The following is a 17,120-nucleotide window of genomic DNA, read 5'->3' on the forward strand; positions in this document are numbered from 1 at the left end:
CTAATTTTGTAATACAAATGCCATTGCTTTCAATTGAATCAGTTACCAGCTTAATGAGAAAAGTGTTATCTGTGGTAATATCTGTATGTTTTGAATCTAAAGGAAATACCCTGTCAGACACAGAGGGGCTTTAGTAACACTGCTGTCTGGTGTCTGGCTTCTTCAGGCGTTGACCTAGAGCAGTCAAGAAAGGAAGAAGAACAACAGATGCTGCAAGACGCCCGCCAGTGGCTCAACAGCGGGAAAATAGAAGATGTGAGGCAGGCTCGCTCAGGGGCCACAGCCCTGCATGTAGCTGCTGCCAAGGGTTACTCTGAAGTTCTCAGGTGTGGAGCTGGGCATACTGGGAGAAAAAGAGATGAATTTTAGAAGCAAAAGCTCTTATCTTTTTAACTGTGGTGTATTTTCTTGTTGTTGATTTTCTCTTGCCTTGCAAATTTGCCTCATACTTTGCTGGTGTTCCTTAATGGGTAGTCTCCCTTCCTCTTACAGTCAGCCCCTCTTCCTCAGGTACATGCAGACTTTAGGCACCATGGCATGGGAAGACCTCTCTCAGATCTGTGATGTTATCCAGAAACCTCCTTTCTTTGACTGTACAGATGTGTGACCCTTGTGGTTCTGAATTAGACAGTTTCTGGGCTCATTAGATCAATTATAGATCTTGAGTGTGCAGTATTCAGTTTTCATATGAGAATTAGACAGATGTGTATGTATGTGTGTGTGTGTGTGTGTGTGTACACGTGCGCATGTGCACATACACTTGACTCCATGGGTAAGAACATCTGCTGCCAAATGATGACTTAAGTTCAGTCCCCTGTGTGCTAGAAAGAGAGAACTGATTCCTCCAAGTTGTCCTCTGACCTCAACTTGTGCATAGTGGCATGTATGTACCCTCACATACAAATATACTTGCACAGCACATCACATGAACCAATTTAAATGTAATTTAAAAAAGCAGTGAAAGAGAGCTAGACTCTACTATTTTGCTTGTTTCACTTTTCTTATAGTCATGCTTTTTGTGACTCCTGGTGATTAGTGTTGATAAGAGTTCCAGCATGCAGGGGAGCTAGACTCTCCCAATTGTTGCTAGACTCTTCCAATGTTCACATGCTACCTAGTACGGCCTTCCTAGTAGGTATGGTAGTGTGTTGGTACTTTTTCTCCTTCTGCCTGAACATGGTAGTCATGTGCTGCTCAGTTCTTGAAAGGATAGCACAGTACAATTTGGGCTTTAGGAATCATATTTTTCCTCTTACATATAACATGGATGCAAGTTAGTCTTTAGTTGTATAGCTAGCTTAGCTAGAATTCTCTGTGGGTATTTTAAGAATTGGAGGTATGGGATTTTACAGAAAACAGTCAGTCCTATAAAGGTCATCTACAAAACTCATTGGTAAAAGATCCTAGAGATGTTTGAGTTCTCATTTTATATGTGAATTCTTTTCTGAACTGGAAAATGCAGAGTATACCCTGTAATAAAGTTGTGTAAGTTGGCTAATTGATTAGGTTTTAGTTAATCTTGGGTGCAGATTATTCTATGTATTCCTCATGCATGGCATATGTCCCAGTTGCTTTCTGTTGCTGTAACAAACATCATGAATAAAGCAATATTAGGGAGGAAAAAGCTTATTGGCTTATATGTTCTGAGAGCAGTCCATCACTAAGGGAAGGAAGTCAGGGCAACAATTCAAACAAGACCAGAGGCAGGAGAGAAGGCTCTTACTGATCTGCTTCCTGTAGCTTACTCAGCTACTTGGCTCATATAGTTCAGGCCCACCTGCCTAGAGGTGCACTGCCCACAGTGAGTTGGCCCTCCCCATCGTTAGCAATTAAGAAAATGCCCCATAGACGTTCATAGGCCAGTCTGGTAGAGGCAAGTCTTTAGTTGAGGTTCTTTCTGTCTAGATAATCCATGTTTATGTCAGGTTGATAAAAACTAAGTAACATGAATAGTATGACGTGGCCATGTGTAAGGAATGCCATAGGGATGATCTTACGGAGAGGTGCAGTGAAGGTTGTAATTGGTGTGAAGTAGCAATAGGAATTGCAGGCTGTTCCTTAGAGGAACGAAGGGATCACAAGATGCCTGGAAGTCATCCTGCAACTGAAGCATTAGTGGAGTGGTAGCTTATTTAGTAGAAAACTATAAAATCAAGGGTGTAAATGTACCTTTTGGGTTTCCTTCTAGACTTTTAATTCAGGCTGGCTATGAACTCAATGTTCAGGATCATGATGGCTGGACTCCTCTTCATGCTGCTGCACACTGGGGAGTGAAAGAGGCTTGTTCCATCTTGGCAGAAGCACTCTGTGACATGGATATCCGGAACAAACTGGTTAGTGAGTCTGAACCTCTAAAAGGGCAATGAGATCAGGTGGCTGGGTGCCTGGCGTAGGCTTAAAGTCTCTGTTCAATATCCAGTTGGCTGTTCTGGGGGATGTGCACCACTGTAGCTGTGTTGTCCTCTTCCTCCTTGCCTCGCTGCTTGTTATCAATATAATAAGAAGTACATTTGCTCGGTAAAATAAAAGTCCACCAACCACGTCATCTGGTTCTACTTGTGTTGAAGCCCCTAAGACAAAAGGAAATGAAAAAGATATCTGCTCTTGACAACAAATGAACTTTGAGAAACCTAATGTCCTGTCTGTGGTGAGATATGAAATATTTTACTAATTTTTTCAACTCAGTCTTTTAACAGCTGAGCTCTCTGCACATGGAGTCATTCAAGAACACCTGTAATGGCAAAGATTGTTCAGTTTTGACTGAAGTAGTCTTCCCAGTCTCATATCAAACAACTTAGAAACCCTGGGACTCTTGTCCCAAATCACTTGATTTCCTAGAATCAAGACCCATGGTTTTGTCTGTCTCACATAACTCCTAAGTCCAGGTCTCACTCTCAGACTTTAGGTCAGAGCATGTGATTGTACTGGTGTTTCCTAAAAGAAATAACCTGGCCCGGCAGTGGTGGCATGCACCTTTAATCCCAGCCCTTGGGAGGCAGAGGTAGGCAGATCTCTGTGAGTTTGAAGCCACCCTGGTCTACAGAGTTAGTTCCAGGACAGCCAAGGCTACACAGAGAAACCTTGTCGGAAGGAAGGAAGGAAAGGAAAGGAAAGGCAAGGCAAGGCAAGGAAAGGAAAGGAAAGGAAAGGAAAGGAAAGGAAAGGAAAGGAAAGGAAAGGAAAGGAAAGGAAAGGAAAGGAAAGGAAAGGAAAGGAAAGGAAAGGAAAGGAAAGGAAAGGAAAGGAAAGGAAAGGAAAGGAAAGGAAAGGAAAGGAAAGGAAAAACACTTTAGAATGGGTCTAAATAGGGATTCCCCTTGATTATTTGTCAAGAGGCCATAAGCATTATAAATGGTGACACTGCACCATTTCCTCATTACTGTTGGACACAACAAACTCTGTGGTTAAAGGATTTGCCGTTTCTTAAATTGTCTCTTTTATGACGTGTGAAGGCATCTCAATGTAGAGTAGGCAGATTGGGGAGTCATCTATAGGCTGGGCATCTCCAACCCAAGTCTGAAATCTGAAATGCTTGTAATCTAAGACTTTGTGAGCACTGATATGATACCCCAAGTGGTAAATTCCATACCATGAAAGCACAGAATTATTTAAAATATATAAAACCATTTTAGGCTATATGTAAAATATAAACTAATTTTGTGTTTATACTTGGGTCCTAACACACACACACACACACACACACACTCACATTCTAAAATCCAAAGCACTCTGCTCCTAAGCATGTTGGATAAAGGAGATTCAGTTTGTATCACAGAATAAAATTAAGTAAGTAAATAGTGAATAGTCCCTGATGAAGTCACAGGATTGCTGCTTCTGTTTTCTATCTGTCATGGTGCCCCTTTGTCCTGCTAGGGACAGACACCATTTGATGTGGCTGATGAAGGTCTGGTGGAGCACTTGGAGATGCTTCAGAAGAAGCAGAATGTGGTAAGTCTGGTTGATGCTTTCAGAGCTTTCCTAGCAGTTCACGGTTTACTCTGGGTGTCCCGGTCTCTTGCTGCAGTGTCCTTGCTTCAGAGTTGAACTGGATGTATCTGCATTTCACAGATGTTATTTGTTCCCTTCAGAAATTATCAGTAGTCTGTTTGAAGAAACTATGCTGTAAAGAGCTACTTACCATGGAATAGCCTACAGACAGCTAAAAGTCGATTGCAGAGAGGAATGTGTTTCTCACTTAATGAAGTCATATTGCAGCTGTCACGTGGTGTTGGACAGCATTTGATTAGTAATGATTCATACTTATTTCAGATCGATAAAACATCTGGAATTCGGTCCTCTTATCTTTCCTCCTTTCTTTAAAACCTTCATTGATTTAATCTACCTTTCTGCTTGGTGCTCTGCAGAAGAGCTACATATATATGCTACTCATGAATGGAACCCCCCACCCTCTGGTACACAGGTAAAGAGTGACCAGCTGACATTTTCTGACAATGAGTAATTTGGACAGGGGAATAAAATTAGTATTGGACAGAAATGTAGCTCAGAGATGTAGCAGATCAGAGAATCTAATGTGAGGATCATTTGGCATCATGTCTAGATTACTGAAGCAGACCTCTTATTAAAAAATATTTTTATTTAAATTTATTTTATGTACATTGGTGTTAGGTTGTCAGATCTCCTGGAACTGGGATTACAGATAGTTGTGGGTGCTGGGAATTGAACTCAGGTCTTCTGGAAGAGCAGTCAATTGAGTGTTCTTTACTGCCCACCTGTACTTCGTGACAGTACAGCACTACTCCTGTATTGCAGCACCTGTACTACAGGACCACTCGCAAGCCAGGCAAGGGCCTGGAGATTTAAACACACAAAGAGACAGAGACACGGGTCATCCTTGAAACAAGAATGCCCCAATAATGCCCCCTTTATTGTGTACCAAAGCTGCTTATATAGGAATCTTTAACTAATAGCCATGCCCCAGCCAAACCCACAAGAAACCACTCCCTTGCCATCAGGAACTCCTGAGGGTCTTGTGCTCAGAGCAGCTGCAAGCATAACACCTTGTTTACAAGAAATTCAGGATCTGGGGGTTCACAGCTCCCAACACTGAACCATCTTTCTAGCCTCTGAAGCAGAATTCTTGTTACTTTAAGACTCATTTAGAAAGCCACATACATGAAGTTCAGACAAACAACATATAGTTCATGTGTTTTCTTTTTCTGTTTTGCATAGTTAAGTTTTTGTGTTTTTGTAAAATCTTGTCCTCTAAACTAATTTAGATGCACATAAAAATTGCCTAAGTTGTTAAATTGGATTGCTTGATTTCCTCAACTATGACCTCAGCATTCCTGGTCTTGAATGTTCATCTGTGCCTTTGGATTCATTTCAAACCATCATAAATACTCATTGGGTGGGTTCTTTTAGGAAGTGTGGGGTCTAGAAGAATGAGGTGTTTTTCTGATACAGGAAGTTACAAGAGTGGGAGCCTGTATATCTTTTATATTGTAGTGATGAATACCTGAGAGGAACTGTGTAAGGGGTGGGGAAGATTTATCTTGACTCATGGTCTCAGAAATTTCAGTTCACAGTCCATACCCTTTTACTAACATAATTGGCTTTGGGCATAAATGGTATCTCCCTCCAACCATTTGAATTCACTCCTTAGCCCAGGCTCCCTAGTAACTGGTATGATAGACTTGTACGCTCAAGCCCAGCTTCACCAGACATAACCTTACTATACTAAAGGGAATGGCATTTCTCTTTGCCCTCTGCATAACTTTAGGCTCCAAGGACATAAGTATATTTTGTCTAGAGCACTGGTTCTCAGCCTTCCTAATGCTGTGATCCTTTAATACAGTTCTCATGTTGTGGTGACCCCCAACCATAAAGTTATTCCATTGCTACTTTATAACTGCAATTTTGGTACTGCTATGAATCATAATGTAAATGTGGCTTTAGGGAGTCATGACAGGTTGAGAACTACTGGTCTAGAATATACATCCAAATGGCAAACCAATTCTCATAGCATATATCTAATAGAAGAAATAATAATTTGCTTCCCATATAGTATCTGCCCGTGATTTTGTTAGAATTATTGACAACTTATGTTGGTATGTGAATTAAAAAAAAATATTTCCAGGTTCCTTTTGTTTCCTTATCCTTCAGAAGCCAGGCTTTTTATTAATTTTTTTCCTGTTAAGGTTTTATTTGTGATTTTGAAGGGACAGTTTTCTTGAATCTCCAAGGCCATGGTTCTCACTTGTACTTTGGATAAAGATTTTCATCTATTCCTTTCTTCCAAGGAGGAGTGGTGCACGGTGATGATGTGTTTGTCGTTTTTCTTTGTTTCTTTTTATGAGACAGAGCTTCTTTGTGTATCCTTGACTGTCCTGGAATGTGTAGAGCAACCAGACCAGGCTGGCCTCGAACTCAGAGACCTGCTCTCTCTGCCTCCCGAGTGCTGGGATTATAGGCGTGCGCTACTACCACTCAGCGTGCTTGTCGTTTTCTTGGATTCTCTTCTCTGTCTTTGATTTTGTCCTGTTTTTATTTTTATTTTTCAGAATGATGGTTAATTTTGGTGCTTCTCAATACTATTGATTTTTCACAAATAGTCAACTTCTTTCCTTTTTTTTTTCTATTTTTTTCAATTTCCAGCTTCGAAGTGAAAAGGAGACGCGGAATAAGCTCATTGAGTCAGACCTGAATAGAAAGTTTCAGAGTGGACTCTTCAAGAAGTAAGATACAAGCTTACTTGTATGTAAGGAATAAGATGCGCTTGGTGTTCTCTGTGTGTGATGCTTGAGGATTTTTGTGGAGTTTTTATTGTTGGTTTTGTTTGTTTGTTTGTTTGAGACAGCATTTCTCTGTAGCTTTGGAGCTTGTCCTGGAAATCACTCTATAGACCAGGCCAGCCTTGAACTCACAGAGATCTGCCTGCCTCTGCCTCCCAAGTGTGCTGGGATTAAAGACATGTGCCACCACTGCCCGGCAATGCTTAAGGATTTTTATATTAAAATGAACCTGTGTTTGATTTAGGTCAAATGATCTTCCAGTGTAGAAATGTTTTGGGAAGATGGCACTGATATGGGGGGCTCTGAGAATAAATGAATATGCTTCACGCTGAGAAACTGTATTGGCAGCATCTCTTTTAGTTTAGCCTAGAGGTTCCTAGTTCTGCCCTCTCCCCTTCTTACACTGGGTGTTTCCTCCGCTCAAGAATGTGTTTATTTTTTACCATTGTTTCAGTATCTAGCAAGATTTGTGGTATGTAATAAAACTCAGTAAAGATTTGTTTGTTGACTTTAAAAAATGTTTATCTGCCCCGTTACCATCATATCCTTGCTCTTCGTGGTTCTCTTTAACTGTATGTTGAATAGACAAACTCTCCTTGACTCATACCCTAAAATCAATAATAAACCTTGAAAGCCAAGGGTCCAAGAAAACACACAGGTATAAGGATGTCCATGTTTTTACTGTTGCTTCTACAAACAGATTTGTAGATTTGTTCCCTTTGATATACCTGATTGTCAGTGCTCTTAAATGACTCATCATACCTGAATTGCTTCCAAATTATTAGCAAGGAGAAGATGCTTTATGAAGAAGAAAGCCCCAAGTCCCAAGAAACAGAGGAAGAAAACAAAGACTCCAGCAGCTCCAGCTCAGAGGAAGAGGAAGAAGAAGAATCGGAAACTGAGAAGGAGGCAGGTAATGCAAAGGCCCTTCATGTCTGCTGCCCGTCCAGGGTTGGTCAGGCCTCACAGGCTTCCAGAAAGAGCTTGAAGTACAGTTTCCAAGAGATTGAATTGCTAATGACAATATGTGTATAAAAGCCTTGAGCTCAGTTAAAATATACCTGCCAGTTCTAATGCAGCCATATAGTGAGGTACATAGAGAAATCTTGCATGAGGGAGGCTGGTGTCCTGTCCTTAGATTGATATGTCAACTATAGAGTCCACGAAGCTAGTATACTGAGATGCATGGGGCAAATGTTTTTAACACATTGGTAAAATTTTGCATTTAATTATTATGTTACTCTGATTCTCAAAACTGAATCCTAATTTATTTTCTTATTTTGTAAACTTCTTTAGTTTCCTAGTGAAGAAATTTGTGAAAGAAGAAATCAGACTTACTTTTATCACTCTTATTAGTAATATATGCATTTATCCTTCAGTGTCATGGGAGACTGACCCAGGGGATAATCAAAAGCTTTAGATATACAAGTGTCATATATATTGGTATAGTATTTGCATAGAACTTGTATACACCTGCTGGTGTACTTCAAACCATCTCTCAGATGCTTATATTACCTGGTACAGTGTAAATAACTACTATACTATATTGCTTTGGGAATGATGAAAATGTAAGGGGACATACCTGTAAAAAAAACATAAACAAAAACTGTATATATTTAGCACAAATTCAAGATCATAGTTTTTGTTTCCAGATTATTTTTGTTTGTTATAAGTTGAAGAACTGAGGCTGTATATTAGTGTTTGACTTTGCTGGTTTCTCTCAGTCATGGGAGAATACTGCTCTTAATCCATGTCTTAATTTGAGGTTCATTGACTGTCACCAGAGGAAGTTAGATGCCGAGGTTCTGTAGAGAAGGCGGCATCCAGTAAGTTTTTAGCAAAGGAAAAAGAACTTTATAGTCACGGAACCTTGGATTTCCTTTAGATTATTTATTTCATTGTTTTCGTGTGTATGGGTGTTTTGCCTGCTTGTCTGTGCACCACATGCACGCAGTCCGTGTAGAAGCCAGAAAACAGCATCAGATCCTGGAACTGGAGTTACAGATGATTGTGAGCTGCCATGTGGGAGCTGGAAATGGAACCAAGGTTCTCTTGAAGAGAAACCAATGCTCTTGACTGTTTATCCATCTCTGCAGCCACTTAAAAATTTAAATTTTTATCTATTATTATTTGTAGCTTACTCTGAAAATGCTTGTATTACACCCACCAAAAGTTACAAATGTGTATTTGTGTAATTTACTTGTTCTTTGTGTAATTTACTGAGTATCCCCATAGTCTAATCTTCACACAGTATCTGGAATTTATATTTGGTTTTGCTCTATGCTACATTTTTCTCTTGTTGTTGCTTGTTACTATGGCATTAGGAAAATGGGAGGGAGCTACCAAAACTGTTGCTATTGCTTCATAATTTATACTCCTGCGTCAGGTCTTACTATTTATAGTCTGTCTTGGTTTGGGTTACTATTGCTATGATGAAACACTGTGACCAAAAGCAGGTTGGGGAGGAAAGGATTTGTCTTACGTTTCCATACTAATAGTCCATCACTGAAGGAAGTCAGGACAGGAATTCAAACCGGGTCAGAACCTGGAGTCAGGAGCTGATACAGAGGCCATAGCGGGATGCTGCTTACATAGAAGGTGCAGCCTTTTTCCTTATAGAATCCAGGAGCACCAGCCCTGGGATGGCACACCTACAATAGGCTACAATAGGAATAGTACAGTAAGCTTACCTATAGCTTGATCTTGTGGAGGCTTTTTTCTTTCTAATTTTTGATTAGGAACTCTGTGTAACCTTGGCTGAAACCAGACTGGCTTCGAACTCACAGAGATCTTCGTGCCTCTGCCTCCAGAGTGCTGCAATTGAAGGCATGTGTCACCACCGCCCAGCTGGAGGCATTTTCTTAATTGAGGTTCCTTCTCAAATGACTTTAGTTTGTGTCAATTTTACATAAAACTGTCTAGCACACAGACCATGTCCATACTGCTTTGGGATAAAATACTGGCAACACCCTTATGATCAACGTATACTTCTGTTTAGACATCTTCTGTGCCAGCACCCTCATCCCATCTTTGTTTGCAGAGTAAGTCCCAAACCCTGTAGCCTAGCCTTCAAAGCCTCAGATTGTCTAGCTCCAACAGACATTCCCAGTACTCTACATAGGCAAGAACATATTGTAGCTAAATTGGATTGCTTGATTTCCTCAAATATGACCTCAGCATTCCTGGTCTTGAATGTTCATCTGTGTCTTTGAATTCATTTCAAACTATCATAAATACTCATTGGGTAGGTTATTTTAGGAAGTGTGGGGTTCAGAAGAGTGAGGTGTTTTTCTGATACAGGAAGTTAGAAGAGTTGGAGTCTGTATCAGTATCTTTTATATTGTAGTGATGAGTACCTGAGAGGAACTGTGTAAGGGGTGGGGAAGATTTATCTTGACTCATGGTCTCATAGATTGCAGTCCATGGTCAATTGGCTCCATGTTTCAGGGCCTGTAGTTAAACAGAGAGAATATCATGGTGTCTGATAGGTGTGGTAGACAGAGATGCTCAAGTTTTAACAGCCAGGAAGTAGAGAAGGGTCAGAATCAAGATACTCCCTGTTTGTTTTTTTATCTGCTGCTCAATGGCTACAGCTGATCCTACCACTGCCTCAGCTCCTGACGGCATTTCCACAGCCACCTAGCTACTGAGGCCATGTGCTGGGGAGCCTTCACATCCCACTGTTGCATCCTGCCGCTGCTTCAGCCGGCTCCTCCCACCAACTCCCATAGGGAAACAAATATTGTTTTTAACTAAGTCTCTGTGTTTTTGTTTTATCAATAAAGACTCAGGAGCCAGATGCTAGGGTATAAACCTGCTAGCTCAGAGAGGCAGAGAAAGCAGCAGGGCAACCTTCTTCTTCAGCCATGTCTCAGAAAGAAAGCCTCCCCTACTCTGCCTGAAAACAAAGCTCCTGCAACCAGATACTCCTCCCTTCTACTTCCTGTGCCTCTCTTCAACCTCTCAACTTCCCCTCACACTCTTTGTTTACTTCCAGTCACTGGCTGCTTGTGCCTCTCTACCCTATGGTTTATTTTATTTAATTAGTGCAATCTCAGGGTTCTCAGTGTGATAAAATATCCTGCAACAACTCCCAGTGATCTGCCTCCCTCCTCCCATCTCCTAAGAATGCTACCTAATTATGAGTCTGTCAGTCCATCAGCTAAGTCAGAGCCCTTATGACCCAGTCACCTCTCATAGTTAGTGTCATCGTTACAGACACTAACTAGGAACTAAGTTTTCAGTACTTGAACCTAGACCTGTGGTAGTTGTCTTGTCAGCTTGATGGGTTCTAGAATCACTTTGGACACAAATTTCTGGTCATGTCTGTGAAGGACTTTCTAGATTAGGTTATGATTGAGGTAGGAAGATGCAACATAAGTTTGGATGGTGTTATTCTGTAGTTTGGGTTCCCAGGCTACATTAAAAAAAGAGAGAGGGGGAGAAGGGTAGCTGAGTACAAGCATTTGTGTGACTGTGGACATGATGTGTCCAGCCATACTACTCCTGCCTAACTTTTCTTCCATGATGAACTATATGTCCTAGAACTATAAGCCACACCACCGTCCTTAAGATGCTTTTGTTATAAGATAGCAACTAATATAAGCTCCTGTGGCTTCCTACCCTGTGCCTTTTCACTCCATTTCTGTCTCTATAGCACTGTGCACTTACTTCTGAAGTTGTAGTATCTACCAGTTTTTCTGGGAACACTGAGTTTATTATTATACTTGAGGTTTCAGCACACAACAGACATTCATATTCATTAAGTGGTTTTGCTGACTCTACCTAGTAGGAGAGTAGAAGACTTTTATGAATAAAATACATGTCATGTGAGAGAGGTAAATACAATCACTGGTATTCACTAGGAAAGATTATAACTCATTCTGGGATTACAATGCAACTTTACATCTCTTTAGTGCTTTTTACTTTATAATACACTTGAACAATTTTATTAAATCCCCACAACCATACTTTAGGGCATATGTTATTACCACTCTATTTTTAGAATGAGATATTGAGACTATATGGCATTACATGAACTAGGTTTCATTGCTAGCCAGTGGCACTGTTCCCTGGGTATAGAAATTCTCAGTTTAGGAGGGAACAGTAGAAATTCTCTATATTAGAAGTAAAAGTGGAAAACTATAGAAAAGAGGAGCTGGAGAGATGGCTTAGCTATTAAGAATACTTGCTACTCTTGCTGACGATCCAAATTCAGTTCCCAGCACTCATGGCAACAACTGACAGCTGTCTGTAACTCCAGCTTCCGCGGCGAACACCAAGTAGGCATGTGGTACACATACATATGCAGGCCAAAACACATATAAAACAATAATAAATAATTTTTAAAACCTGTAGGGCAGTATGAGGGTCCCACAGATGATAGAAAACAAGAGGTATGAGAAAGAACTCAGGGCATTCTGTGTTTAGAAATTAAGGTAATATCAGTGAAGGAAGCAAAGAGGTTGAGGAAAAGCAGCATGTGTGTTTCTGCCGCAGAGAAGCAAGCAGTAGTGTGATGGGAGCATGCAGGGACGGTGCAGCAAGTAGGAAGTCACCAGTAGCGGGTGTGGGCAGACTCCTACTCACTTCTGTAGTCCTTTGCCAACTGAAATTTAACTCATATCTCAGTGCTCAACTCAAATAAACCTCTGCTACCAGACCATGTAGATACATGGGTTTCTTTCTTCTGTTGATTTTAGTAGCTGTTTGTTTTTTAGCTCTTTTGTATTAATTTTCTCATGCTACTTAATATTTGAACTACTTCTGGTTTTCTTCTCACCCCCTCTGCTGTTCCCATATGCTTTGGGTGCATTTGAATATTCTTATGTGTTTTCTCCATCTTCTGTGTGTGGGCGCTCATTAAACGTGCTGGTAGAGTACATGGAAATGGGTTTACCTAGGCCTTTCCAGATGTGCTTATCGTGTGAGCAGACAGTGAACAAATATCTATTTGGTGCATTTCTCCCATTTTTAAAGATCCATAGATGCAACCTCATAAAAATTGTAGTTTTCATGTGTCTTATACAGTGATAATATATTAAAAATATCTGTTATATTTTGAAATTAATGTAAACATTTTATTAGAATTTCTATTTTCTCTTTTTTGTCTGACTTAAGAATTTTGTATATCAATTCTATATTTCTTCATAATAAACTACCTCCAAACTTAATGTCTGAAAACAGTAACTCTTGAGCTAGCGTATGGCTCAGTTGGTAGAGTGCTTGCCTCACTTGTACAAGGCCCTGGGTTAGATCCCCAGCACTGCATAAAACCTGACCTCCCACACACTCCTGTAATTTCAGCAATTGGAAGATAAAAGCAGGAGGATCAGAAGCTCAAGGTCACCCTCAGCTACACAGCCACTTTGACATCATACTGAGTTACATAAGACTCTGTCTTGGTGTGGGTGGGGAGGGAAGGAGCTAAAAAAACAAAGGCTCTTTTTGTGAATGCTATTCTATGGCTTGGCAATTGGGGAAGGGAGCAGGTAGATAGCTTGTTTGTGTCTTAAGGTAGTGGTGTGCTTATTTATGTTTGTACCATCAACTAGTAAGACATATGGAAGGATAGCTGGTCCTAGATGTCATTGCTCATGCTTTTGGTAGTTGGCTGTGATGGTTAGGACAAGTGATCTCTCTATCAGGCTTGCTTCCTTTCTTCCTGTGGCAGCTGGATTCTGAGATTCATTAAGAGAGCAAGGCTGAGTGTCTCAGTTGCTGATGTTTCAGAGGCCATAGCAAGCAACTGGTCAAGCACAGAGTTAGTATGAAAAGGGCACTACATAAGGCCATAGGTTTAGGGAGTCATGTTGCATTGGCAACCAGTACTGTAGCATCTATTTCGTTTGGCTCATAAGCTAGATTTCTTGGGGAGTCTAGATATATTTATTACTTAAAGATGTCTTAATCATTATAATACCTACGAAGTGATAGCATTAGAAACATAAAGAGGCCATGAGTCAATGAGATATGCAGTTTAAAAGTACTAATTCTAATCTTTATAAAAATTCTCTTAGGGGCTGGAGAGTTAGCTCAGTGGTTAAGAGCATTAACTGCCCTTCCATAGGACCCAGGTTCAATTCCCAGCACCCACATGGCAGCTCACAACTGTTTGTAAGACTGGTTCTACTCTCACACAGATATACATACAGGCAAAACACCAATGCACATAAAACAAAATTAAATATAAAAGTTTTTAAAAAATAAATTTTTTTTAATGCAGAAATTAAAATCTCTGTTTAAGGGCTGGAGAGATGACTCAGTGGTTAAGAGCACTGACTGTGCCAGGCAGTGGTGGCGCACGCCTTTAATCCCAGCACTTGGGAGGCAGAGGCAGGTGAATCTCTGTGAGTTCGAGGGCAGCCTGGTCTACAAAGTGAGTTTCAGGACAACCAGGGCTGATATACAGAGAAACTCTGTCTTGGAAAACCCAGAAAAGAAGGAAGGAAGGAAGGAAGGAAGGAAGGAAGGAAGGAAGGAAGGAAGGAAGGAAGGAAGGAAGGAAGGAAGGAAAGCACTGGCTGCTCTTCCAGAGGTTCTGAGTTCATTAGTTCAATTCCCAGTGTATGTGGTGACTCATATCCATCTATAATAGGATCTTATGCCCCCTCTGACATGCGGGTATACATGCAAAGCACTCATATATAAAAATATAAATAATTTTAAAAAATCTCTTATTAATTAGAAAGTAGAGGTTCAAATATAATATGTAACTTAGTATCACACAATTAGGTGTAGCTTATAATTACCACAGGACCCATGAAACTTACTCTGGATCTGTTCTCAGAGTATAAATACCATTTATAACCATTAGGTACAAGCTCTGTGCTAGTTATTAATTGCTATATAGCAGACAGGCTTTCTGATTGATGACCCTGCTGGGACCAGTCACTCCTAGTCCTGTGAGTCCAGTTACTAAAGTTCTGTGACAGATGTGTGATTGTGTTCACTGAGACATCGTTCCTCTTCCACCTATCCATCAGTCTGTCTTTCAACTTTCTCTGGAACGTATTTCCTTCCTCAGAGGCTCCGCCCTTCTTTAAAATCTACAGTACCTATTGATCCGAATCAACCATAAGATCTGTGTTTTTATTATAATGTGTCTTATTTCTTTTTTGTTGTGATTACCTCGAAAGCAAAGGCTTTCTTATGTATTTTCTGTTTTCATTTCCTAGCCTACAGAACTGGACAGGTTCTTTATAATGATAAATTTTACATACAAATATAAATATATATACACACACTCTACTGTAGAGACTTTTTTTTTTATCAGAAGTTGGAGCCTACCAAGATAGGATATCCTTGAGTTTATTTTCTTCTACCCACAGTTGCTAAAGTTTGTCCTAGTGTGAGTTTAGGCATCCCATGGTTCTAATAATCTTTGATTTGGCAAAACATTTTTTTTTCTTTGTAGAAAGGGATTTATACACACAAAGATAAGATTTTCATATTTATATTTATTGCTTCTCTTGTCTTAAATAACAGATAAAAAGCCAGAAGCCACTGTCAACCATTCTAACTCTGAAAGCAAGAGTCGTATCATGGAGCAGACCCCAGCCCCAGCTCAGAACACCTTCTCTGCCTCTTCTGCTAGGAGAGTGAGTACTTTGGAATTGATGTGAGGTTATATTTCACTCTGCTACAGTAACATAAATGCTTCAAAGATGAATTCTTGCAAAATAGTATATTCTTGCCTCTTTTAGGCTCTTACACCAAAATACTTTAACTGTGACTTAAAAAAATGGAACTTTGCTTCTTACAGTTCTGGAGGCTGGAGAGTCACCAGAACAATGTGCTAGCCAGTCTGATTGCTCAAGAGCGCTGTCTTCTGGTTGGGTGATGCCTCCTTCTTGCTGTATCCTAACATGTGGAAAGAGCACTGTTGTCTCTCTCCTAGAAGGCAATCAGCCCTGTGCTGTTGACCACATTCTACCTTTGTCACTTCCTCAGAGGCCCAGCGTCCAGATGCAGTTGTATTGTCTAAGGCTTTAGTATGAGTTTTAGAGGGATACAAAATCCTGTCCATAACAATGCCCCCCCAAGTCTTTGAAAAACAAATGCCAAATAAATATGGCTACAAATATGTTACAATAACAGGATGAAAGTATCCTGAGACCAAAAAGATTCTGTGTTTTAACTGTTTCTTTTTCATATTAAAAATGAAGACAACTGTATAAAAAGTAGACTTGTGGGAAGGCACTGTAGCATCTAGAAATGTTTTGATGGCAATTGCTTTTTCTACTTGTCATGAAAAGTTTAGTCTCATGTGTTAGGTTGTTGCCTTATATGGTGGGCAAGGGTGGGAGAAGGACTTGTTGAAATTCCAGGAGCACTCCTGCAACAACTCTGTGTAGGCCTTTCCAAAGCTGTAGGCTTCTGGCAGAGAGACAGTTGGTCTGAAACTCTGGCTTAGAGGTTTAATTGGCCATAAGGGAAAGGAAACAAAGTCTAGCCAAGCCTTGTTTACCTTTAGAGACATCATTGTGAATGATTAACCAAACTTTACATAGAGTGCCATCCTTGCTCAATATACAGTAATTTACTTGCACCTCAGATACTCAAATATTTCTAGGTGTGACTGCACTTCCTATCTTTTATAAAGGAACAATACCTACTTAAGAAATGCAGTTACACATACTTCCTCTATGCTAAAGTAGTACTGGAAAAGGAGGAAGAACTCCTTTTAGAGTCACAGTGGCGTATAAAAATGAAGGCACTCATAAATGCCTATATTTAGATGGAGTAAATCTTAGTGGAGGTGGATGGATATGAGTGACTTTTACTCTACTAACCAACAAAGATGGCCTAGTTTTGGAAGAAAGAAGTATTTTTTTTTTAATAAAGGTCTCTAGACAGTAGGAAAGGGACTGTTGCCTGGCATCTGAAGGACCAGTTATACCCGAAAGACCCTGATGTGGTTTATATACTAATGCTAGCCTGTGGTGTTTCCCTGATTTGTTTGTTTCTCTGCACTAGGGACTGAGCCTTGTGTGTATATGCTTGTATATGTTAAGCAAACACTCTCCCACTGACCCATATCTCCGGCCTGCTTCCCTGCTTTATAAAATGACAGTGTAAAGTTGTCCACAAAGTGCTGTTGTTTGTCTTTAGTGCTGATGCTAGACCTAGGGTCTTGAACATGCTAAGCAAATGTAGCACCCTTGAGCTGTATCCCGCTGCAATCATTCTTTTCCTTTCCTGAGGCTTTAAGACAGGTCTTATGTAACCAAAGGCCGTGCTGGCCTCAGACTTACTGTGTAGCTGAATGAGACCTCGATCTACCTACCTCTACTTTCTTTTTTTTTTTTTTCCTTTTTTTTTTATTGAGAATAAGAAAAAAAAGTTTCCGCCTCCTCCCAGCCTCCC

The 17,120-nt window shown here is 40.3% G+C and overlaps 1 protein-coding gene across 6 annotated transcripts in view; it reads left to right on the forward strand.

Moving 5' to 3' along the window:
• Window positions 1–17,120, forward strand: part of Ppp1r12b (protein phosphatase 1 regulatory subunit 12B) — a 207,720-nt gene that overhangs the window by 57,140 nt on the left and 133,460 nt on the right. For 5 of the 6 annotated variants that reach the window (XM_050147573.1, XM_050147574.1, XM_050147580.1 and 2 more), the window contains exons 4-9: window positions 167–326; window positions 2,189–2,333; window positions 3,874–3,948; window positions 6,616–6,695; window positions 7,538–7,665; window positions 15,240–15,352. In XM_050147573.1, coding sequence (XP_050003530.1) covers window positions 167–326; window positions 2,189–2,333; window positions 3,874–3,948; window positions 6,616–6,695; window positions 7,538–7,665; window positions 15,240–15,352 — 701 coding nt within the window. The remainder of the gene's footprint in view (window positions 1–166; window positions 327–2,188; window positions 2,334–3,873; window positions 3,949–6,615; window positions 6,696–7,537; window positions 7,666–15,239; window positions 15,353–17,120) is intronic. The other variant, XM_050147576.1, reaches the window with a different exon arrangement.

Source organism: Alexandromys fortis, unplaced genomic scaffold (genome assembly GCF_014885135.2).
Source record: "Alexandromys fortis isolate MF-2015 unplaced genomic scaffold, M_Fortis_MF-2015_v1.1 scaffold_58, whole genome shotgun sequence".
In the NCBI taxonomy this organism is placed as follows: Eukaryota; Metazoa; Chordata; class Mammalia; order Rodentia; family Cricetidae; genus Alexandromys; species Alexandromys fortis.